The sequence below is a fragment of the Paramormyrops kingsleyae genome, chromosome 23 (genome assembly GCF_048594095.1).
Source record: "Paramormyrops kingsleyae isolate MSU_618 chromosome 23, PKINGS_0.4, whole genome shotgun sequence".
NCBI classification, from domain to species: domain Eukaryota; kingdom Metazoa; phylum Chordata; class Actinopteri; order Osteoglossiformes; family Mormyridae; genus Paramormyrops; species Paramormyrops kingsleyae.
Window position 1 is genome coordinate 23,522,044 of NC_132819.1, and position 24,739 is coordinate 23,546,782.

A 24,739-nucleotide genomic window follows, 5' to 3' on the forward strand; every position below is an offset into this window, starting at 1 on the left:
GTGTGAGGAAACAACCCAGTTGTTTTCCTCACGCCTGTCAAACAGGAGACTCATCCCTCGTTTCCTTATCAACACCTGGAAACTTTGTTTGATGGGAAGCATCATCAACTCATCTGAGTAATTGTATTTTAATTTGAATGTTTATTGAGTATTTGGATTAATGTGCGCAAAAAAAATAAATTGCACATGCACTTGGAAACAGAGTCCCAGACAGCATTTCTGTCCAAAGGCTGTTTGATTTATCTGTACTCATAAAGTACAAAAGAAGGCGGATTATATGGACTCAGTGTAATAAATAATTGAACAAAAAAAGTTCTGTTTGAAGCCAAATAAAGGATCCACATTTTTGCTCTGTGAGCCAGAAAGTAAATTCATTCCTGATTAACAGCAGAGTTGTATGGCCTACAAGTTTAGGCAGAATAAGGCAATAGTTTCATCATCCGAAAGCTCATCCTTTTACAGAGGAAGGGTTGAAGGACCACTTGCAAAACCTATAGCTTCTGAATTTGACTCACTATCACATTTTATGAGCCAAATTATTCATCGTTATGAGCGATTTGGCCGAGAGCGTCCCTGTTTCCGTGTGCTTCTGCATAGTAGACATGTAGGGAGAGATCTGAAACGTCAGTGTGGCGTTGAGCACGTGCAGGACAGATGCAAGAAGGAGGATGTGACATAACCCACAACCTGCGAGCGAGCGACACCACCATCAATCACCGCCTTCCACGATTGGTCAACCAAAAACTGGCAGATTTCCCAGCAGGCATCCTGTTCTGGGTGCTGATGAGATTGGGCAGCCGTGGATTTAGAGAATGATAGGGTTAGTTATATGGTTTATTTCTGCAATCATCTCATGATTCAAATGCAGACGCGATTTTCTATGCCTGTGAATGCACACTATTTACATCTCATGCAGGTTTCTGGTAACATTGTAAATAAAATATATTAATAACTGTTTTTCCTTTGTGACTATTCAGTGATAGCTGTGAGTCTCTGAAAACTGTTCCCCATGTGTGAGGTCAGTAAGCCCATCTACCACATGGGGTTTAGTGAGCGTAAATTATGTATGTTTAATTCCAACCATCCATCCATCTATCCATCCATCATCTAATTGCTTACCCTGATCATAGCCTAGAGTCTGTGTTTAATTCCAAATAAATTCTTTGGTAACAAAATCAGTTCCATTGAATTTTGACAGCTCCTATAGCTCAACAAGGAAAACACTGTGCTAGCAATACAAAGATCATGAGTTCAAAATTATAACCTTTTCCTCTAGCGCAAGTCCCTTTCGATAAAAAGATGAATTAATTAATGTAAATAAACATTTCTCTCCGAGAAACAGTCAGTGTTCACAAGGCAGGTAAATGTGTTTGACGTTTGGCAGCCGGAGAGCTGTATTCCCATGATGCTGCATTGAACGGCTCCCAGGAGCCCCTCCGAAAGTGACATGCTACCGGGGGGGGGGGCACGGGGTGTGACTGCGGGTCACGTCACGAGAGCGCCGAAGCAGTCAGCGCCTTTGCGTTCGCCTTCTCCAAGCGACAGCTACTCCGTGAAGGGATGTCACCGTCCTGACCATGCAAAATAAAAACAAATAAATAAATAAACAACAAGTGTCACAGCAACGTCTATTTGCAAAAGGGAAAAAGGGACAGCCTGATGTGTCTGACTAGACGAAATGATAAAATCAGCCGGCGCTCGTCTGAAAGCCTGGAGCTGAAATGTTTTCCCGTAGGATGAAGGACATCTAAACGAGTGTGGAATCCACGGAAATATGAAGGATATTCAAATCAAAACGTCTTTCCTGAGTCAGTCCTGACATTCAACGGTGTTATACACTTGGTCACACTGAGAAAAGGATATACATACATCTTCAAAATAACTCTGATAAATCCTTTAATATGACAATTCAAACAACTATTAACTCATAACAAGCATAGTGTTAATATATTTTATTATTTTGAAAAAATATGAAAATAGAGGTAAACACTGTGTAAACCTTGGGTGATTATGAAGCTTTGTTTATGTTTACAGTCTAATGCCGGATTCAGTGACTTATGAGAGAGAGAGAGAGAGAGAGAGAGAGAAGAGAGGAGAAGAGCCAGAATGCCGGCAGACCACAACAAGGGAAGAGCTTTACCGCACTTAGTTGTTGATAACACATAAGCTTCCTGTTTCAAAAGCAACCCAGATTTCATTCAGGATGGACCTTGTCTATTACATTTCAGAGATGGACGAATTTAACAGCCCCCGCAGTGTCAAAACACTGAGTCTGAAGGGTAACATATGGAGCAGAGGACTTCAGAAAGGGTCTTTGTTGGGTGGAGGTCATTCGAAGACCCTCGCATAGACATCTGTGTTGGATGTTGATGGCCAGTGTCAGCCCCTCCCCTTCTTGCCTATGTCCCAGCCATAAACACGCATAGCGCTCAACGGTACGTCGCGGAAGGTCTGTCACCTTGGATGCCCGAGCCAGCATCCCGTTACCATAGTGATTAGCATTTGCCATAGAGCTAATGAGGGGTGGACAAGCCTGCTAGCAGACCTCACCCGTTTAGCACGTCTCAGTCACGCAGACCACGGAGACACCAGTCTGGATACAAGAGCAGCCAGCCTTCCCTCCTGTAATCTTTTAAAGGTCAGGCCATATTTGAATCGCAATCAGCAGCATATTAAACTGGTATGTCAAGTTAAAAACTATTCAACAAAATTAATCCTTTTTTCATTTTTCGTACTACAATACCCAGTCCCATTCCCCCCATAACTGGCCATTCCAGGCAAATTTTGAAAACTGAGCAGCTTTTTATAGACTCTGCTCATTATGTGATAACACTGCCTGAAAAAGAAAAAAATCAATATGGGGAAAACTCATTTACTCCACAAAACTGCCTCCAGAGGTTATGAAGGGGGAAGAAAACTCAGTAGCCATTGTAATCTTTATCATCTTTACTGTTCTTTCCCTGTTTGGTTTGTGAAGTCCATGGGGGGGGGGGGGGGGGTTAATTACAGTGGTCAGAGGAAAAACATATTATTCTAGGATTTGCCTAGCGTACGACTTTTTACGAGAAGGGAATACTGGCTTCTCAGCGGCCTTGTGAAGTTGCAGCGTGCAGGAGACGAGATGTGTATGAGAGAGTAGCAGTTGTCAGCGCACTGGAGATGTGTATGAGAGAGTAGCAGTTGTCAGCGCACTGGAGATGTGTATGAGAGAGTAGCAGTTGTCAGCGCACTGGAGATGTGTATGAGAGAGTAGCAGTTGTCAGCGCACTGGAGATGTGTATGAGAGAGTAGCAGTTGTCAGCGCACTGGAGATGTGTATGAGAGAGTAGCAGTTGTCAGCGCACTGGAGATGTGTATGAGAGAGTAGCAGTTGTCAGCGCACTGGAGATGTGTATGAGAGAGTAGCAGTTGTCAGCGCACTGGAGATGTGTATGAGAGAGTAGCAGTTGTCAGCGCACTGGAGATGTGTATGAGAGAGTAGCAGTTGTCAGCGCACTGGAGATGTGTATAAGAAAGTAGCAGTTGTCAGCGCACTGGAGATGTGTATGAGAGAGTAGCAGTTGTCAGTGCACTGGAGATGTGTATGAGAGAGTAGCAGTTGTCAGCGCACTGGAGATGTGTATTAGAGAGTAGCAGTTGTCAGCGCACTGGAGATGTGTATTGATCCACCAGATAAACTTTCTGTTAAGCGCGTTTCATCCAGGAGAGCAGGGGCAAAGAGAAGCTGGTTCAGAGAGATAACCAATCAGAATGTAGAGGAGGTGGGTCCAAGCAACTCAAGGAGGCAGGACCAAGATATCTGATTGGTTGGTACTGCATCTTCTATTTGCTTGGACACACCTCCTTTACAATCTGATTAGTTATCTCGCTGAACCAATAATATTTTTCTCCCTTCTGAACATTTTTGTATAAGTAAAACTCTCATGAGCAAAAGAGGACGAGATTTTCTAATTTTTATTTATCGTCGAGGTCAGATTCATTTTTCAAGAAATGTGGTCAACAGGGTTTCTGCAGCTTAAAACCCAAGTTGTGACATTTTTTATCAGAAAAAGTAGTAAACTAAGAATTGGCATGAATATAGAGCAGTGGGTGGTGTTTGACAGTTGGTGGAAGGTATATCATAAAAATATATTAAGTCTGGGAAGATTTTTCCGGAACAGCTTATCCTATATGGGGTCCTGATTAGACTGGAAGCTAACCCAGGAAGTATGGGTCACATGGCAGGGTTGGGATGCCAGCCAATCATAATGGACATCAGTATGGACGGCAAGTCGCTTAAACCACATGTCGCTGGACTACAGGAGGAAACTGGAGGGCTGGAAATTGAATCCTAGAGCCTGGAAGTGTGAGACCAGGACAACCTGAAGACAGGACGGCCAGACGAGAGCAGAGGGATTAAGTACTACACCCTCCGGAGCCAGGAACTGCCTGGGAAGACACCATCCGGGGAAATATTTCACAATCAAGGTCAAGATTTTATTTCCGATGCTGTCGGGTCATAAAGAGACATGAAGTGTCAGCAGCTGAGAAACAGAAAGATACCTGTCACTGTCTGGCGCGATTAAAGGCTGCCTGGTTCATCCATGGGAAATGTCAAAGCTAAGAGGGGGTTTAAGACACTGGCAGTGCCCCGTCTCCCCGTCAGCTAACAGACAACCCAATACTCTGTCGGATTTTGTCGGCAAGTGCGTTCCGTGCCAGTGGGCCCAACTTCCCCTTCGCCGCACGCCAGCCAGCAAACCCGGCTCCCACGGGCCATGTCGTATGGGCAACAATGACGCACCGACAGACGTTAACAAAGTAAGACTTTATTTCCAAATGTGTTGCATTTAGAGACACAAGTAGACGGCACAGGTCAGTCTGGAACAGGCATCACTCTGGTCTGTGTCCTGCTGTTACTGTGATCAGCTTCTGCCATCTCTAACCACATCAGGAATCGTCTTCAGAAACACCATGCAGGGTGGCGATTCCATCCCATAAATCTTTGTGCCAGACTGAAACAACACTGCATAGCTTCTGGTTTAGTCTTTACATTATTGCAGTACTAGGTGGCACACACGTCCTGGAGAGTGGCCCGATCCGGGGGTGGGGGGGGTAACGGCTCAGATGTGCGAAGGATACAGAGGGGGACGCAGAGTTTGGGAGGGGGGTCAGACCTGACTCAGAAGGGTATGGCCCACAGTTCTGGATGAGGAGGCCTGGGTCAGTAGGGCGCAAACAGCACAGGTCCGTGTGCAGTCCGGATGGGCCCGGGGGCGGGGCGGAGGAGCGGCTGGGGGAGGGGCTGTGCTTGAAAGAGGGCCGCCGCTGGGGCTGAGCGAAGCGAGAAGGCTGGTAGTGTGGCGGCGGCTGCGGCAGCTGCGGCCAGGTGGCTCGGTAACAGCCTCGCCGTGAGTGGCTTCCCCAGCTCCAGCCCCTTCCTCAGCGATAACCGAACCTGGGAGGCAAGAAAGAAGGCAGCGAAGAGCAGAAACGATGTCAATCTCCAGAGCCAATGTGCAGCTGGACAAAGGGCTGAGCCTCCTGCATCATTAGCGGCTAATGCTAACAGTGCTAATGCTAACTGCGCTAATACTAACAGGGCTCATCTGCTCAGCGGTGTTTTGACAAACGGGCGATGGCTTCTTCCGTTTGGCGCCCAGGTCAGAAAACCAACAAACTTCCAGTCAGAGTACAGAGCAAACAGCTGAAAGCAGCCTAGCCCAGTTTGCCGGAGTTCATTGCGGGCGTTATGTAACAGACCGGCCGGCCACTAAGCTAACGGACACATACACGACTGCAGCTACGCTAAGGGTGGCGGCCATGTACCGTCTGTGCGGCAGGCCCTCGCTGGGGCTTGCTGTAGGGACTGTACTTCGGCTTGGCTGGCTTCCCTGCCGCCCGGTCTTTGTGTCGCCTGCTGCTGATGTGCTGGAAAAGAAAGAAATAAACCACGGATAAGGATGAAGGAAGGAGCAGCTCACAGGTCCAAGAAGCCTGGGACAGCATTCCCAGGACACGGCAGGGACCGCTCTCTGTGACTAGGTCCCGGTGTTCCCGAATGTCCCCGCTAGTCCCTCCACACTCTGTTCCCATGAATATTCAAAAGAGAGCCTGTTTTCTTTATGGACGGTGGCCAGGCGCAGATGCTGTGCACATGCCAGCGACCCAAACCACGAAAATAACAGAATAGAGGACTAGAAGCACTTATAAACATTCATTAGCAATCGTAAGTATTTATGAGCATTCATCAGCATTCATAAGCCTTTGAAAGGCTTCATCACCAACCTGTTTGAGCTGCGTCTCCGAGTTGACGTGGACGTCACAGATCTCACAGTGGAATGTCTTGTTCTGCAGACCCGTGGCGGTCTTGGTGGGCGACGCCAGCTTGCTTTTGAGCCCCGGCCTGGGGAAGGACTTGATGGACCCCCCGCCGCACCTGGCCTCCAGCATTGTCTTGTGTTTCGTACCTAAAACGAAGTTGGACGATGGGTGACGACGGACACCTGCGGTCTGATCTAGCCTCCACTTCCATGCAAGGTGACGTCTTGGGGCGTCTGACACTAATTGCTAAGCTATCCATCTGTCTTACAGTCGCTTATTCGGTACAGGGTCACATTGAGCCTGGAGCCTATCCCAGGAAGTACAGGGTGAGAGGCAGGGGACATCCTGGATGGGATGCCAGCCCAGCACAGGGCGTGCACTCACACGATCACACACTGTGGGCAATTTAGAGTATCTGGTTGGCCTAACTGCATGCCTTTTATACCATGGGAGGAAACTTGAGTGACACTCACACACACAGGGTGAAGATAAAGCAGGAGGGAGAGTCGAGCTAACTGGGGGGCGGAGCATCTCACCACTGTTGTGCGCCTCCAGCTGGGACTGGGAGTTCACTGCCACCTTGCAGAGGGAGCAGTAGAGGAGCCTCTTGGCTTTCTCCTCCTCCGTCTCCGCATCAGCCTCAGAGGGGGGGCTGGCAGCAGGTGGGGCGGGGCATTCTGTGTCCTCCGTGACCCTTGCCACTTTCGTGCCAGCGCCGGATGGCAGCACCCCTCTGGCCACGGCGGGTGGCATTGGTGACGCTGGCCTAACAGCGCCCTCTGCAGGATGGGAGGGGAAAGACAGAAGGAGTGAGGGTGAAAACTGGCTGCTTAGCTATTAACATACGCATATTAGCAGACATACAAAGGAGAAACGTAACTTAGCACATCTGCAGTTAAATGATGGTATTATTCATATCCGACAGGACAGAATATAACAATAATTATAACACATGTATGGCATAATGTAACAAATTTAACAGAATGCAAAAACCTCGATCCAGATAATTAGACAGAATTATGCATGTCATTTACAAAGCAGAAAAATGTCCCATGGGCAGAAATTTTGATAATTTTTTAAGATATGTCCCCCCTGCTTACAATATGCAAAATATGTACATACATGCAAACACGTGAGCCTTCAAAGCAAAATATAGGGAATTAATAATAAAATCCAACAAAATAATATTGAAGGAAAGGCTTTTCTTTCTTTTATTCTCCTGCATTCCTGAGTTCTCGCAGCTCCTGATCATTAGTGATGACAGCCATAGGGATCTAAAGCACATCCAGACTCGCATACAGAAAGGGGCCCAGCACTCCTGTCATGCCTGACAGCCAATCAGGTCGCACTGCCAGATGTCACCGGTAGCACAGCCTATTGGATGGCATGCAGGTACTGGGCAGCAACCTGTCACTGGCATTCATGTGGCGTTCACATGCTCAAGCGCCGTTGTGATTGGCCGAACGTCTGTCTGGCAGGACTTCATCCCTCCCAGACGCTGTTTTAGTTCGCACGTCAAACGCCTCACGTCGGTCTCTCTCTCCCGGGGGACAGAGCATTTCAGCAGTTAGTCAGGTGGCTGCGAATTCAACAGCACTGGGCCGCACAGAGGACCTCGGCTGACCGTCCGGCGGTGACATTCCCGCGGCTCAGGCGCGCACATGTGTGCGTGTCTCGCGTGTCCCGGAAGGGAAGCCGCTAATCTTTCCCCCATTTAAGGGCCGCCCACCAGAGGAAACGCCATTTGCATTTCTGAAATTCTTCCACATTCATTGTTTGGCCAAATAATCAAAGCTTCCCCTCTGGGATGTGATTACGCTCCTTGATGGCGGAGAATTAAGCACTTCAATTTAAATGATTAGGGTTCCATTATCTACGGTACCATGGCTAGAAGTGAGCTGTCCCAGCCCGCCCCCCCTCACCCGGACTCCTGTTCTGGGAAGTGTGGCTTGTAATCACGGATTTTGATTATCGCGTGGCGCTCAAAGCACACACCAATTACCGCCAGGGAGCGGCATGCCCAGAAACGCTGGCGAAAACCAAAAACTGGCCACCCTTATTGTGGCTCGACTCCCCCAGTGAGACCATTCACTGGTAATGCAATGTCACCCAAAGTTTATAGCAATTAACATGGGGCAACAGAAGCACGCCTGTTTCACTTCAATTTAAAGGCAGAGTAAGAGCAGAATCGGCTAAAGACTTGTTATAGAATAGAATAGAATAGAATAAACCTTTATTATCCCACGAATGAGAAATTTAGGTGTTACAGAGCTCTTATACAAAGTAATGTAGAACAACAAGAGCAGGTAGGTCAGTTGTCTATACACACATCCAAAGTTTGAGAAATAAATAAAGATGTAATAAATAAAGATGTACAGAGAGATGTACAAAATGTACAGACACATGTACACAAGTGTGGGGCTGGGGTGGGGTGTGAATGATCCTGGTGAATATACAATGTACACTCAAGCTGCAAATCGGTAACAGCAGTTAAAGACATATGATATGTCCGTTAGACAGTATATGAGTAGAAAATACTCACGCTAAAACTGTTATAAAAAAATAAAAATAAAAAAATACTGTATTATAAAGTCTGACAGCTGCTGGTAAGAATGACCTGCGGTATAATCTGCTGCCCTTGAATAGTCTTTGTCATAAAGGTGACTGTTGTCAGCTTACACATTCATTTAAGAGTGTAGTATTTATCACTGTTTATTTATTTGCATGTTTGTTGTTTTTATAAGTATAATATTTATTACCGTGACAATCATTATTACTCTTTATTTGATACTTTTTTTGAAAGGGAGGCTTGACCTTTTTTCTAAGGCGACTGATATCCAGCACTACGTTCAAGGGTACAACAGCACCCCAGTCAGCTGCTGCGGGGCCTGTCGATTCGTCAACTGGCCCGAATGTGCGAGGAAACATAGAACGGCTCGGGAGTGAGGAGAGAACGGCTCGGGAGTGAGGAGAGAACGGCTCGGGAGTGAGGCGAGGACGGCTTGGGAGTGAGGCGAGGACGGCTCGTGAGTGAGGAGAGAACGGTTCGGGAGTGAGGCGAGGACGGCTCGGGAGTGAGGCGAGGACGGCTCGGGAGTGAGGGGAGGACGGCTCGGGAGTGAGGAGAGAACGGACTCGGAAATGGGATAACGACTGTTAAGATGGAAATAGGACAGAGGAGGGTGAAGACAGCCCAGCGGTACTGGGGGGGGGGGAGGGCGGGGGGTGACGGTGATCGAGCAGCAACCTCCTCTTCTCCTCCTATCCCTGTCCATCTCCCACTCCCTCCCCCTCTCACAATCACCTCTACCGGTGAGCCCCCCCGCCACCCCAAATTCCCCTCTAATGGCTAATACCGAGGTACATTTCCTGCTGCACTGGGCCGGAACAAACCGGAGAAGCTTGTCCCCTCCCCCGAGTTCATGCCAACACCCACAGACACTAACAATTATTTCTATACCATTGATTTCTTAGTGCTCCTTTTTAGAAATGTTAAAGCCCAACACCACATTCACTGACACGACAAAAAAAAAAAAAATCCTTGACAAACCGGCCGTTCATATTCAACCCTTTTTTTTGCTTTAGAAGCCCATAGACTCTTAATATGAAATGGCTCCTGTTATTCCTGCCATAATTCAGCACGTCTCCCCGCCAGCGTGGCTCCGCTCCTGACAGCCTGCCTCTGACAGCTTTAGCCCCCCCCCCATAACGCGAGGCCTGCTCTTCTCCTCCATCATCCCTGCTGTCCTCCCGCCATCCCTCCCCGCACCTGCACCACCGGTCGTCCAGAACTAGGCCACGCATCGCACCCCCCCCCAAATGAAAGAGTTTCTGTGACCGCCCCCCCCAAACTCCACCTGCCTATGTCAATATTCATCCCTGAATTCATTATTATGTTCATCACAGCCGAACAACTCAGAGAGGGAGGGGTCCTGCTCACGCCCCCCCCAGACCGGCGCCGTTGCTCACTGCTGCGTGCTCCAGTCTCCACGCTCCTCTACAGTCTAACAACATGGCGGCTTCCAGGCGTGCCAATCGCCGCCAGCGCGGGGGTCACTGGGTGCACGGCCCCACAGGGTCGCTGCCGGAACACTGCGCCCTTCTCTCTGCGTCAATCGGGCAAAACGAAAGCGGGACGCGGGATATGCCAGTGACAGGGTAACACTCTACATGATCCTTAAAAGGATCAGACCTTATCCTTTAAGTTTTTTGACCATCTAATGCAGTGGTCACCACCTGGCAGACTCCAGTATCCGGATCAAAATACAACTGAATCCAGAGTGAGTGATCAATCCTCCCGGCTCAACTGTGCTGCTGATGTGTGCTATGATGCTGTGCGACACTGTGCTGCTGATGTGTGCTATGATGCTGTGCGACGCTGTGCTGCTGATGGAATGTAGCCCTTCGGGACCACGGTGTTATACTTTCTAGTCCCATCTGAAGACCTCAGCTCATACTTCATTGTGACCTAACCCACCCAGACTCCTTAAAGCCGCCTTATAAGAAAGGGCATTACAGCCATGACGTGGGGGTGGGGGGGGTATTTTAATGTCACTGGGATTATGCTGGGAACGAGCAGGGTTCTGCTTCTGAGTAAAGCGAATATGATACGGTCGTGACCCCAAATGAAATTCTACTGGGAATCTTCATGTGAAGTACAGGGACGAGTCTTCGTTCGCAGCAGAATCGGGTGACGTACCTTTGTGGAGGTTCTTTCCATGCTTCACCGCTCAAGGGACAAAGATGGCAACGAGGTCAAGGGAGAACGAGCTGTAACAGCGGGGCTTTGGCTGTACCTGTGCTTTCAGTGCTGCTGGGCGGGGGAGCCGGGGACGAGCTCCTCAGCGACTCCTTGTTGGACGTCTCCCTGGCGACCGTGTCCACAACCTTCTGCTTGCTGCTTGGGGCCTCCAGGGCTTTCAGCTTCTTGGCATGTTTAGTGCCCTTGTAGTGGGCCGAAGCCTGACTCTGTAGTTGGGGGGTTGGGGGCGTATTGTCAGACCCAGTCAGCAGCAGCCGGCAGCATAAAGGCAGTCATTAAAACCACAGACATAACAACACAGGTTTAACAGCACAGGCTTAACAACACAGGCATAACAACACAGGCTTAACAACACAGGCATAACAACACAGGCTTAATAACACAGGCCTGCTGTTTCATTCCCAGCCTGCACCTCTGTCCCGAAAACCAAACGTCTATCCCAGCAGGCTTTGCTGCCCCTTAAACAGGAAAGTACTGAGATAAACGTGACACTCGGACCTATCCGTCCTCCAAGTCTGTCGTACCTGTGTTACATTATCAGCTTTTGTGACTCTGTAAAGTGTCTGGAAAATTGCTACGGCAGCCATTATGATAGATAAATATGAACGGATCAGGCTCTTCATCGATCCGCCTTGCATCAGTTTGCCATGTGACATTCTTTCCCTTTTACTGTATAATATATTGATTTAAATGATTTGTTCTTACCCATTAACATACAGTGGTTGCAATGTTCTGCATTATTCTGACTGTTATTTAGCTGTGATTCCCTTTATGTATCTTTGTATCCATGTAGCACTTAAATGTTAGTAATAATCCTCCATGTGTGCACCGAGGTTTCCTGTCCCTGGGAGAGACTACAGTCCGAATCTGTTTTGGGTGTGTTTAGAAGAGGGATGGATGGATGGTTGGATGGATGGATGGACAGATGTGCCTATATCACATATTCACACCTGCAGCCAAACATTTGATTTTGCCCCTTTTCCCTCGATTGACGAATCCTTGGCATGAACGTATCCATTCCTATCTTAATATTTGTTCGAACAACCGTTCTCCCACATGCCAACATGTAAATACCATCTAAACAGGGTTCCAGGTGCTATGAAATACGTCCAAATCAGCCGCGGAGCCCTTTAAAGCAGGAAAAACAACCTGTGATTCCGCAAATCATTTATGTCTGTTATCCTCTTTGTAAGCTGCGTGTTACGGCGGAGAGGCCCGGAGCGAAAACCGGCTCACGACGACCAGAAATCTCCAAAGCTGGGCCAAGATTGGGCGCCAGGTACCGCCAGCGGGTGACTTGAGCTGCCGCCTGAAAAACAATATTTCGCCTGCAAACCCCAAACATTTGAATTCGAGGCGGCGCTGAAACTTTTCACCAAACTTCCTACTGCGGTAAAGCTGGACATTTGGAAGTTGAGGTGCCCGTCGGGGACGGGACCCGCGACGGACGGATGGAGTATCGAGCCTGCCTCACTAATAAACAGAGTCTCCCTCATCCCATCAGAGATGGATGGCGGGTTAGCAGACGTTACCTTGGCGATTCCCGCGCGGGCTGTGATTAATGGTTCAGATGGAAGGTGATTATGAGGGAAATGGTCTCCAATGAGGAAATAAGAACGCGGGGGGGGGGGGTGGGGGTTATAATAAATAACTGACACCTTCAAGACCGTGGCAGAACAAATCGCTTTTTTAATAGAAGGAATATGGCGACGGTATAGTGTTTTATAATGATGTTGGTTTAACACCCGCAGTACAGGGCGGAAAAGGCTGGGCTGTAGATTGCGAGACGTAAAAAAAAAAAAATCATTTTCAATAAGAAATACAATATTTCAAGAAGATAGCTCGGGTACCAGGAGGAAATTAAAATGAGGAGACTTGCAGCATTCTCCTCATCTGCCATTAACTCACAGGGTCTGTGGCAGCAGCCCAAGTTTCGTCTGAGCCCGAGGTTGGCTCCCAATTACCCCCCCTAATTGCTCAATTAGAGCAATCTGGAAAAAAAAATGGTATTAAATGATTTTTTCAAAGGATGAAGTACTGCTGCACAGGGCAGTGCGTGGCTCTGCGAGTTAGGACCCAGAAGGTTGCTGGTTCAAATCCCCCTTGGAGCAACCTCTGGATCGCTCCAGGGACTGGCCAACCCTGCTCTCTCCATTGTGAGTCGCGTTGGACTACAATGTCTGCTAGATGAATAAGTACAGTGGAACAGTGCATTGTGCTGGAAGAAAATTGGAGAAAGGAGACTGCGAATGATAGTTTGATGGAAATGCTGGAGAAAGGAATGGTTATCAGTATGCATGATTCATTACTAAATGGACCGATTAGGCCAACTAGTTGAGTCGGAACAAAATCCAGTAAATAAAGAGTAATTCTTGGATCAGTCAATGGTAAATGAAACTCCCAAACATGGTCATTTATTTTATGTTGTGAGATATCTTAGATACAGACAGACAGAAAGGCACACACACACACACACACACACACATTTGTAATTATATCGTTGTGGGGACTCTCCATTCATTTATATGGGCAAAATCACAACAATGACAACCCTAACCCCAACCCATCCCCAACGTTAACCATGATTAACCAGGTTATTATCACATTATGGGGCATATTTGGTCCCCACAATGTAATATAAACATAATACACACACACACACACACACACACACACACACACACAATGTGACTAGTTCATTTGTAAAGTTTATCATCTTATTTTCCTTCCGCTGTGTGGTACTAAAGAATAAAAAAAAAAAAACATATTCTGACTTTCGAAGTTGCTCCATTTCAAATAAAAAAAAACACATTTTCAGCGGTTTAATGATGTGTCAGAAATCACTAGCTGACAGGACTGTTAATTTGTTCTACCAGCCAGCGACTGGCTGCTTGGCGCGTTTTCTGCCTGAATTAAAACCCCCGATTCCTTTTCTTGGCAAAGGAAAAAAAGACAACTCCAGTTGTAACCGTGCTGATGTGGCCAGCCTATTTCCTGCGCTGTGACAACCGTGTTTCTCTATCTCTCGCTATCAACAACGCTTGGTATAATAAAGTTTACTGGGTGCTGCCAGGATTATAAATAGCCGCCCTCCAGAGATATTATGGGATATATAACGGGCTGTACCGGTTTACCGCCTGCCTGATCATTTACCTGCCAGCTGTTCCACGTTTACCTGCTCTAATTTTTGTTCAGTATTTTAAATTTTTTTGATAATTTTTTATCTTCTCTTTAGTGGAGAAGTTACGTGGGTGACACTAAGAAAAGCAATCTTCTTTCTTCAGTTCATTACCCCCACTCATCTACGAACATGCAGCCAACTCGACTCGAAAATACACGCTTGTGTGCCTTTTTTATTTGCTATTTTGGTGCTGTCAGTTCTGATTCGATATCTCGCAAAGATACTGCACCGCTGGTGAAAACCCCGGCCAAATGTTAAGTGATGCTTTACGGCTCCCGGCGGCTTGCAGTTGGCCGCCTGTCCTGTAGGAGGTGCTCATCTAGTGCAGCGTAAAGCAGCTGAGACACCCAAGTGACTTAAAGCCAAGAAACAATGAGCCAAAATGTGCACTTCACTGCATATTTATGCAAAAAAAATAATAATTTCACTATCCTCTTGATATATGACACTCCGGTATTGACCAAGAAAAGCTAAGCTATAAATTTCAATTCTCATAACAAACGTACTAAAACTTCATATGCAGCCATACACATATAAATCCAAGAAAAGGACTTTATTATTGAGAAATATTGCATAGTGAAAATGCCACACACGGAACATTTATTTGTATTAGTGCTGCGTTTTTGTTGCACCTGAAAGCGTGCATTTGTGGCTGCGCAGACTAGCATGCGATCTGCGTTACGCACCTCAGAGTTAAATTTCAGTCGGCACACGCTGCACACCACGATGGGTTTTCTCTTCGGGGGCGGGGGAAGTCCGAACGTGTGATTTATTATGGCTTTTTGAACCGGGTCCATCTGCGAAAAGAGAAATAAGAATCCAATTAACTCGCCTTTTGACACGGCATTCTAAATCAAGAAGACACACACATACACATTGACACACACACACACACACACCCTCCTCCTCAGTCACTGCATCGGCCTTTGCAGCAGAAGATAAAGCATCGCTTCTCCCTCCTGAGTACCTGGTATAAACAAGACTTACAGGCATCTTTCTTAGTGTTTACACCCACCGACAGGAATATGAAGGTAAGGTGCAGGGTCCATTTCTGTCACTGGGGGACGGCGGGGGGGGAGGCTGGCATGTTTCATGGACAGACGCCTTTGGAAATGCAAAGCACTCATACTAAATCTACTGAGCTCAGAGATAAGAGGTTCATTTATTCAGCGGCTGTCCACCACTGTGGTACTCAAGGGCACATTGTTAGGGGGGGAAAACAAGCCCCTGGAAAAAGCTCGGCTCACATTTACCAAGCATTTCTCATGGTGTTTAAGAAGCAGAGGACTGTGGGATGGGCAGGTCCTGATAGAGGGTCCAGTCAGCAACACTGTCCCTCCATTACCGATCCAGAACCGGGTCTTGATAAGCCAAGATACCCACTGAGCCACCACCCCATCAGGCAGATTTTCAGAGTCACCCAGAATTTTAATTAGCAATTAAGGATTTTTTTATTCAAACATATACTCTTCAAATAACAATCAATCTCCGAGCCGAGATAATGCCGAAATTGTTTTAATGGAATGTAAACAAACGCGTGCTTAAGGATGAGCGGCGATTATAAAAAATATATTTGATATGCTGATTGAAAAATTAATCACCTCAACATTTGATGAATATGCAAATATACTACCCCATTTGAATTTTAGAAATGGAATATCCTTCAATTTAGGATTCCGGCATGGTGTACACCACCATAGGTCTGAAGCAGATAATTTAATCAATTTTAATACTTTATAGGGAATATTCCATTACCCCATCGTGGAGCTGAGTTATCTTACTGAGACGAGCAAAATATCCAGATGGAAGAGCTACCTAATGGTGAGCCTTTGATGGAACCAGTCCAGTGTCAGAACCAGTCCTCCTGAAGAGAGGTCACTTTCCTTATTACAGACTGGGTCTACACCTACACAACGTATCACAGTGCCAAACAGAACCAAGGAAAAAAACACTCAAGTGTGTTAAATTACAGAAACGGTCTCAATGTCTACTTTGAAAAGAAATTCCATGGTGAATAAAGTAGCTCTAGGTGAAAGGTCGCAACTATATTTCATGTACAACTCATCAAAAGTCTACCATTAATTAAAAAAACAAACAAAAAAAAAAAACGATAAATTGCTGCCTTTGAACTAGCAATGTTTGGTTCAATTCCTTCCACATGCTCTCATAACTTCATGGTGAGTTTTCATACATTGCCTGAAAGATGAGACCTTACATAGTTGCACTTTAGCTGACCTGGTAATTTATGACCAAGGGGGTAATGATAATATGTCACGTGCTGCGCTTCACGCCGGGGGTCTGCCATCATCACGGAGACGGAGAAGCGCACCCCCCCCAAGATGAACCTCCTGGAGTCCCCCCCCCCCCCCCCCGTGAGCTGGGGCCACTTAATTAGGCTCCTGACAAGGTGCTGTGGCTCTCAGTAGCTTTAATTGGCTCGGAGATTTTGGCTCCCGGGTCTCGTCCCGATAAGGGGGGTCATGTTCGTCTTTTCCGTGATTTTGCCGGGTTCTGTGACGGCCCAAATATTCCTGCCAAAAAGGGGAAATTAGTCGGATGACAAGTCTGAAGCTCTCCACTTAATACTGAAGTTGAAGATCTACAACGTGGCTTTAGAAATTCTGAGTGTAATTCTGAGTGGAAAAACACTCTGGTGGCCAAGATCTGCACAAGTTCTGTTGAAGGCCCAGATGCCATTTCCAGGGCCCTACTTCTCTCTGCTCGCAGGTCTCTAACCAGTACGCCCCCTGCTGTTTTTAAGACGCATTCCACAGGTATTTGAAACATTTCATGACACCGTTCATCAGGGCTGCAGTAGGGGCATGGATACCCCGGCAGATTCTGAGATCCCTGCATTTTTTCAGGGGCCTTTGAATACGTAAAATTTGAGGGAGGTGGGCAAGGTGACTTTCTGTCAGGGGACCCAGAATTTCTAACTATGACACTGTCATTCATATAAACCTGCACAGCTTAACCCCACTTGGAGTAAAAGGTGACTTGGGTGGACGGTTCACAGTTATTTACAGTCCGACAGAGTGGCTGCGATGTTTAGCAAACACGGTCACAGACACTGAGCTGTGCTGACACATAACACATGTACATGATTTGCCTTGGGCAGAAGTACTGCCCCTGCCCCCCCCTCACCACAACCCCCCCCCCCCCCCCCCGGCTTATATAATTCCAGCATAAATCTCACATGGTGAATTCATGACAGGGGCTTTGTAAGAGCAGTGCCCCCCAGTCCAGATAACATGCCAGGGCTTGGTGAGAGAGGGAGGGGCGAACAGCGAGTTGGGGGGGGGGATGGGCTGGGGAACGTTCCAATGTACAAGCCGGGGGGGGGGTGATCCAGGAAGAACTTTACACCTTTTTGGTTAAACACCCCTTTTTTTCTCACCAAATATGCTTTGAATCTCTGCAGAGGCGCCTAACCATAAAAAATCCACCTTTCGTTGATATGTGTCTATATGGCTGAAGCTGTCTTAATATGATGTATGTCTGTAATTCTGAAATCATGACAACAAAAGATCTGAAACAAACAAAAACAGTCAGAGAGGACTGACAAATAGCCTTTCTCTGCGTTGTTGTTTTTCCATATTCCGTGGTTTCATTTCGGTCCTGCCGTGAGCTCTCTGGCACGCTCTGTGGGCCGCCTGTCCCCCGAGCAAATTCCATTCCGTAAGCCGTCCGGCCGCGTTCCCGGTGATCGCTTTCCAGGGAACGAGCAGACGCCGTCGTTCCATGCCGAGGCCCTTGGGGCTCCAAGCCTCCGCCTGCACTTTGCACCCCAAACAGCTGGAGATCGTGCCGCTCCCACACTCCGGCCCAGGCTGTTTTTTTGCCCGCATTGGCATGTCAGATATCCCCCCCCCCCATGACCACAGTCCACCTAACAGGCCACTTTACAGCCCCACAAAATTCGACAATAAAAAACAAAATCCATGGTGGTGAATTGCTATTTTGCCCATCGCTGGATGTTTAACCACAAGCTTTTATTGACTGCAGTTAAATAAAACCCAAGCGCTGCTTTCTGATGCAAAACAAACCATGACTTTTAAGCCTAATGGAAGGAGCCGTAAAGTGGTAATAACAGAGAGCTGGCACTGAGGGGCCCCCTGGGGCCCGGGGCTCCCTGACTGCAGAGCTGGCCCTTAGGGGCCCCATGGGGTCCGGGGCTCCCTGACTGCGAAGCTGGCACTGAGGGGCCCCATGGGGCCCGGGGCTCCCTGACTGCAGAGCTGGCCTTGAGGGGCCCCCTGACAGCAGAGCTGGCCCTGAGGGGCCCCATGGGGCCCGGGGCTCCCTGACTGCAGAGCTGGCTCTGAGGGGCCCCATGGGGCCCTGACTGCAGGGGCGCCCAGCTGTTGGGGTTTTGGCTTTTGAGGGTTTGGCTGAAGCCTGAAACATAAACCGGTGGTGCAGTCTGATGTTTGGGTGTAAGGCTCTCTGATATAGTGCCTTACAGGAGGATCCAGCAGCAACACTTCAACATCCCTTAGAGCTGAGCAAAGCCTCTGGTCACCATGTGTAGAGAACCCTGACAGCCATGACCTCCCAGCCCAAACTGACCTGGCTCGACGCCAGCCTCTTCCTCACTGTGACACCAGCCTCTTCCTCACTGTGACACCAGTCTCTTCCTCATTGTGACACCATCCTCTTCCTCACTAAGACCTCAGCCTCTTCATCACTGTGTCATCTTCTTCCTCATTATGACACCATCCTCTTCATTACAGTAACCTCAGCCTCTTCCTCACTGTGACCTCAGCCTGATCCTCCTTGTGACACTATCCTCTTCCTCACGGGATTTTACCTTCCTGCCATTTTAGACAGTGCTGGCCATATTAAAGCCCTCACAAGTATGAGATGTTTGTAGAGGTTGGGGTGAGTCAAGCACAGGTTTAACCTTCTGCCCTGGTAAGAGCGTCGGAAAAGCAGTGAGTGAAGATCACGACCTTAAACGTAGTTGAGGGGGGCGTCTGTTGGAGGGGCTCAGATACACGAGCATCTGGTCAAATTATTGTGCTCAATTACCATGCAAATAGACTGAAATTCAGCTTGGCAGGATGGGTGATATTAACCAATCAGAATAAAACCCATTGAACACGGCCAGAAAATTAACCACTTTGTCTTAGTGGTAATGAGCCAATATATTCTTTCTGGTCACACTGTAGATAAAATAATCCCAGATAAAATATGATTATGCATTGTAATTACTCTGGGGAGTTTGGTACAAAGCAACACTGGCGTTATTATCTTAAACCTTGCTTTCTTTTAATTAGGGAACACTCAAGCATGCTCGTTCAGCACGGACTCTGAATCCTGCCCTGAATGTTCAGCTGACTCACCGTTAAGTAAAGTAGGACAAATGGCCTGTCCAGGGTAATCCTAATTCTTATTGCTCCTCTAATTACTGAGGCCTTCTCTGAGATGAGTCGGACGACATGGTCATACATCACACCGACATGGACGCCCGGCTCAGGGGGGGCAGGACACATGACTGGCCATCTCATGCACCCACACGTAGAGGGATCTCGTCCATCCCTCTACACTCACACCATCACTCTCACACACGCTCCATCTCACCATACATACACTCCTTCCTTCCCACCATATGCTCATGCTCGCTGTCCCACCATACTCACACTCGCTCAGTCCCGCCATACTCCCAGCCACTCCATCCCACCATATACTCACGCTCGTTCCGTTCTGCCATACTCACTCCATCCCGCCATACTCAGACTCACTCCCGTCCGGCCATACTCACGCTCACACACGTGCGCCCGTCCACTGGCCTGGTCTTCCAGCATGCGAGCGCAGCTGTCGTCTCTGGCGGTGGGACCCCCACCACGCTCTGGAGTGAGAGACACAGGAGTCACTAACAGGCAGCCGTCAATGTGTGACGTGTTAGAGAAAGCCGGCTGTGTAAATACACAGATATATACACATAACGTGTTATCTGCAACACCCACCAAACATAAACATAAGTCATGTAACAGCCCCTGACATAACATGGCTGACGATGAACCCAGAGCTACCAACAGTCTGGTTTTCTTCCCTGTCCTGTCAGCACGGACACAGAACCGCAACGCAAATCTACCGGACGGTGTGATTGTTGACTGTTTCCCCGAGTGAGATCTCTGTCTACCACACACACATCCTCCTCCGTGTCCTTCAGACTCCTTTTGTTTGAAATATTTAGGCCACAAATAAATGAAGGTTGTTAAGTTCCAGTTCCTGGAGGTCTTAGAGGACCCCCCCCCCCCCCCCCCCCGCCCCAGATCTGCTCATGCGGGAAAACCTCCCTCTTGCCCCAGGTTGAATCAAGCCTCCTTCTGACCACCGCGAGGTGCGTGTGACCGCTAAGCGGAAAAGGGAATAAGCGAAACAGTATAAATATATATATGAATACACCGATTTATAAAATATCCTGTATTACAGGAATGTCTATGCATTCTATGCGCATACAGACCAAGGTCACGATGACCAGGGGAGTATCACGGGAAGCAGAGGACACACACACACACACACACACACACACAGACCTGTAGGCGTGAGGCCACAGTGCCACCTCACACACACACCTGTGATAAAACAGAGATGAGGTCAAAAAAGAGAGAAGATGCCCCCTGGACGAGATGCCACCCCATTGCGGGACACAAACACACCATAAACAGCCATAAACCATGTGCAATTTCGAGAGACGCCAATCAGCCAAACTGCATGCTTTTGGACTGCAGAAGCAAACGGGAGTCAAACCCACATACCACAGGCGCTTCCCTGTACTGCCAGTCGTCAGCCGTGCAGCTGGCAGCACACCTGGGAAGGGCGTGGCAGTCGAGGTTACGACACACTCCTCTGCTGTGCGCTGGATATGCTCACGCGGCCTCACACACCTGCTCTCGGGGTGCACGCTGTTCCGACGCCATCCTAAATCTGTCCCAGTTGTCATAACAACGGCCTCTCTTTTTCTCCATAAAAAGCATCTACACGTCGGCTGTGAGTAGGCGTGCTAACTGCCGGCACTCCCCCCCCCACACCGCAGCGAGTCCCCTCATGGGCGCCATTCCTCTTGGTGCGTGTACCCGTCGTTTTTCACCTGGGGTGGGGTTGCCCGCAGACCTGCCGCGTTTCAGCAATTTACGACCAAAGAGCTGGTGAAAACGTGCCTCGACGGACATCCAGCGGAGCCCTCGGATAATAGGCGCCTTGTTCCGATGACGGACGGGAGGCGTGGGAGCGAGCCTGCTGTGTCACCCATAGGGGGCGCCACGTACCTCGCGGACGCTCTCCATAGAGCGTAATGGGATGGGAGGGAGCTTGTGAGGCGTTAGTGCTCCGCAATTAGGCCCAAAGGAGCAGCTGCTCCACAAAGAGCTGAAGACCTCCTGCGGGGATGGACCCCCCCTGCCCCCCCCACAAACAGAGCACATGTGGAAGATAAAAACTCAAAAACCGCAAACAGATTAAGGCACTGAGCATATCCTTCTAAAGAAAAACAACGACAACAACGGTGTGCTTGGCAAGGAGACACGCAGAACTATTCACACACACCCAAACACACCAGCATAGCATTTCAGTCGTCTGCAATAAAATTGCCCTATATGGTAGTAAGAAACCAAGTCTAACATCTATAGAAAGAGACTTTGGTGCGATGTCTTAGAGATCACTGGATTTGGCACGTCTACACAAAATGAAGGTCCAACATAAACATTACGGGGCCTGGGGGGCAGGACAGGCCTGGTTCAGGCCCCAAAGCCCTGATGCATTAGTGTTACAGAAGGCAGGCACCTGTGGGACAGTGAGGGATGCAGTGGCGTTTCGGAGCAGATGTTCCCCTACAGAACAGAGGGGGGCGGGAAGACGGCACAGCCACCTCCCGGACTGATACGCAGCTCCAAGATGCCCGTTTAACCCGAAATTCTGGGGCCGACACACAGAGAGACGGAACACGGGCCAGAACTGGGTCAACATTCGCACAGACATTCGCTGTCTGGCTGAAAGTCTGCCCTTGTTAAAGGAGCTTAGCCAAACCCCCCTCGCGTCATGTGACACCCCAGCGTCCAATCATGATGAACCTCTGTATGGTGCCTGCATCCTCAGATGTTGTGCATTCTCCTCACATCCTGCCTACATCATCATCCACCTGGACTCCCCTGGATGTCTTAAGCCCCCATGAACCCCTCCAAGGAGCTCCAAGCCAATATCTCATTGCCCTCCTAATTGCTGAGACAATCCAGATGCCCCCCCCCGCCACGATCTGTCTCACAACAAAGCATTTCCACATCAGGAAGGAGCAGCTGTTCTCCTTTAACTGCCCCCCCAGCCCCGCCTCCATCACGTAATCTCCGCCATTCCTGATCAAAGTCCCCCCCCCCCCCGACCACAGGAATGCCACTTCTCCCTACACAGACCACACCTGCTCACACACCCCTTCTATGGTCCCCTTCCCACGATTTGCACAAAGCACCCTGCATACCCCCCCCCGCTCCGTACCCATCCATTTGCTCGCTCTCTGCACAAAGCTCTCCACATCAGACTGTGTTTTGGCTCCTGGATGGTGCTGCGTCAGTAATGACAGACCACTGTAACGTGGGGGGGTATGCGGGGTGCTTTGCAGTTACAAGCCCCGCCCCCTTCAGATGCTAAACTCCCAGGGGACACTCACTGCGACCTGCGTGAGGTCACATGTCTCTCGGCAGGTGTGAGGTCACTGTAAGACCCACTCAGCCCCCATATATACGTCTGTATGAATATTATTGTCCTGTGAGAGTGAGGATATAGGCACTGTGTGGTAGTGGGTAGACAACCATGTAAACAGGTGTAATATTGGGCAGAGCAAGATTTCATGGACATCAAAGGTCCCCCCCCCCGTTCCAGATTCACTAAAGCTTTCTGAGAGGTGACTCTTCCTCATTATACTTCACCCTCCTCCCTGGGACTCAGTGCCCAATCCCCCCCCCCAGCAGTGACTGATTAGCTGTTCATCCCCAGTGTCTCTGTATCGCATGTTTGCCTGCAGGCCATGCAGGCCATGCCCATCCACGCCGCCCCCTTTACAGACACCCCCGCAATGCAGTTTGGAAAAGGAAGCGTTAGGAGGCAGCTTAACGGCGGCACTGCGTGTCCGTTTGAGCCACGATACGGAGAGCGTCGCAAACAGACACCAGAGCAGTAATGGCTGGATGATGTTAAGATCCAGTGGAGCAGGGGGGTTAACCCAGGTCGTTTGACCCCCACGTTCTACCCCGGGCCGGAACCTCCTGTGTTTTGGGTCTTGGTTAATAGACCCTCATCTAGGTGTTGAGCAACAGCTAAAACGATCAGAGCCTCCTTCCTAATGAGGTCCTTTGCTCTAATAAGAGCGTAAAGTGAGTTCCCTTCGTTAGATTTGTACCCCTCAGACCAAGCAACGCAAATGACAAATTAACACTAAATAACAAGCGCCAGTGTTTTCTGCCAGTCAGGGTCACGAAGCCATTAAACGTCCACTAATCATTAAATATTCAATTACCTCTTGCTTCATAATTCACATCTGAGAAATATACAAAACTGACAATTATTTAAATAACAAAAACATCCCTATAATTCTGCCTGCATTTTAATTTAGTGATACATCGAGCTCCCGGCTCCCTGCGACCCTGAACAGGACAAACAGCTTCAGAAAATGAATGGATGGATTGATTAGTCAATAAATGAATCAATCAATTAATTAAACGACCGCACAAACAAATCTTTAATTGAATTGACTGGAATGCTAAGATTTCCTAAGCTTCTGTTCCTGATTTGTTCATTGCTCATATGCTCCGGGGAGAGGGAGGGAACTTCCCGATAAGAAACGCAATCGCTCAAGCGGGCCGAAGCCGAATCTCAGCATCCCAGAGCGTGGCGTTCAGAAATACTGCCCCTCCAGGGCAGAATCCCCATGATACGGAGCTGCCAGAAGCTCGGGGGGCACTTTGGTTATCGTGTCTCTTTCTCTCACCGCTCTTGTCGTTCAGATCTGTCCCGTCTGCCGGCATCCAGCTGTGAGAAATCCGCCCTCGGGATTCCTGCCGACCGGCTCATTCTCAAATCCGGAACTAATCTTCTGATTTCCAAAGTGCCTCTGGTCTCATTATGCTCCTCTGAATTACAGCGTGGCTTCTCAGCGGCCGGGGGGGTTCTGCAGGGAATGGAGACTCTTGTGCAATGCATCCGGTGCCGACTGGGAGGCCGAACAAGGTCCCGGGGGCTTTGGGGGCCTGGCAGGGCTCCAGCGGCACAGCAGACGAGCACTTGGCAGAGACAGCGATGTCAGAGCAGGACGCGGATCCCAAAGGGAGTGTGTTTGGTGGGGGCGGGGGGGCAGAAAGATCCAGCCGTCATCTTCGCCAGATCCTTAGTGACACTGCATTTCGTTGTCCGAAAGAAAAAAAACCAAAAAGATAAAAGGAGAGAAAATTCCATTTCCTGTTCATGTGGATTGAGGCTACGTTGTTTGGAACGGCAAAGAG

The 24,739-nt window shown here is 48.7% G+C and overlaps 1 protein-coding gene across 4 annotated transcripts in view; it reads right to left on the reverse strand.

Moving 5' to 3' along the window:
- Nucleotides 1-4,792: 4,792 nt before the first annotated feature.
- LOC111842835 (zinc finger protein 385D-like) overlaps nt 4,793-24,739 on the reverse strand; it is a 31,735-nt gene continuing 11,788 nt past the window's right edge. For 3 of the 4 annotated variants that reach the window (XM_023809870.2, XM_023809873.2, XM_072705766.1), the window contains 7 exons: nt 20,011-20,097; nt 14,933-15,043; nt 11,100-11,271; nt 6,840-7,082; nt 6,268-6,449; nt 5,809-5,910; nt 4,793-5,437 (listed from right to left, as the gene is read on the reverse strand). In XM_023809870.2, the coding sequence (XP_023665638.2) occupies nt 5,204-5,437; nt 5,809-5,910; nt 6,268-6,449; nt 6,840-7,082; nt 11,100-11,271; nt 14,933-15,043; nt 20,011-20,097 (1,131 nt within the window). In that variant the 3' untranslated portion in view covers nt 4,793-5,203. Of the gene's footprint in view, nt 5,438-5,808; nt 5,911-6,267; nt 6,450-6,839; nt 7,083-11,099; nt 11,272-14,932; nt 15,044-20,010; nt 20,098-24,228; nt 24,643-24,739 lie in introns of those variants that run through there. The other variant, XM_023809872.2, reaches the window with a different exon arrangement.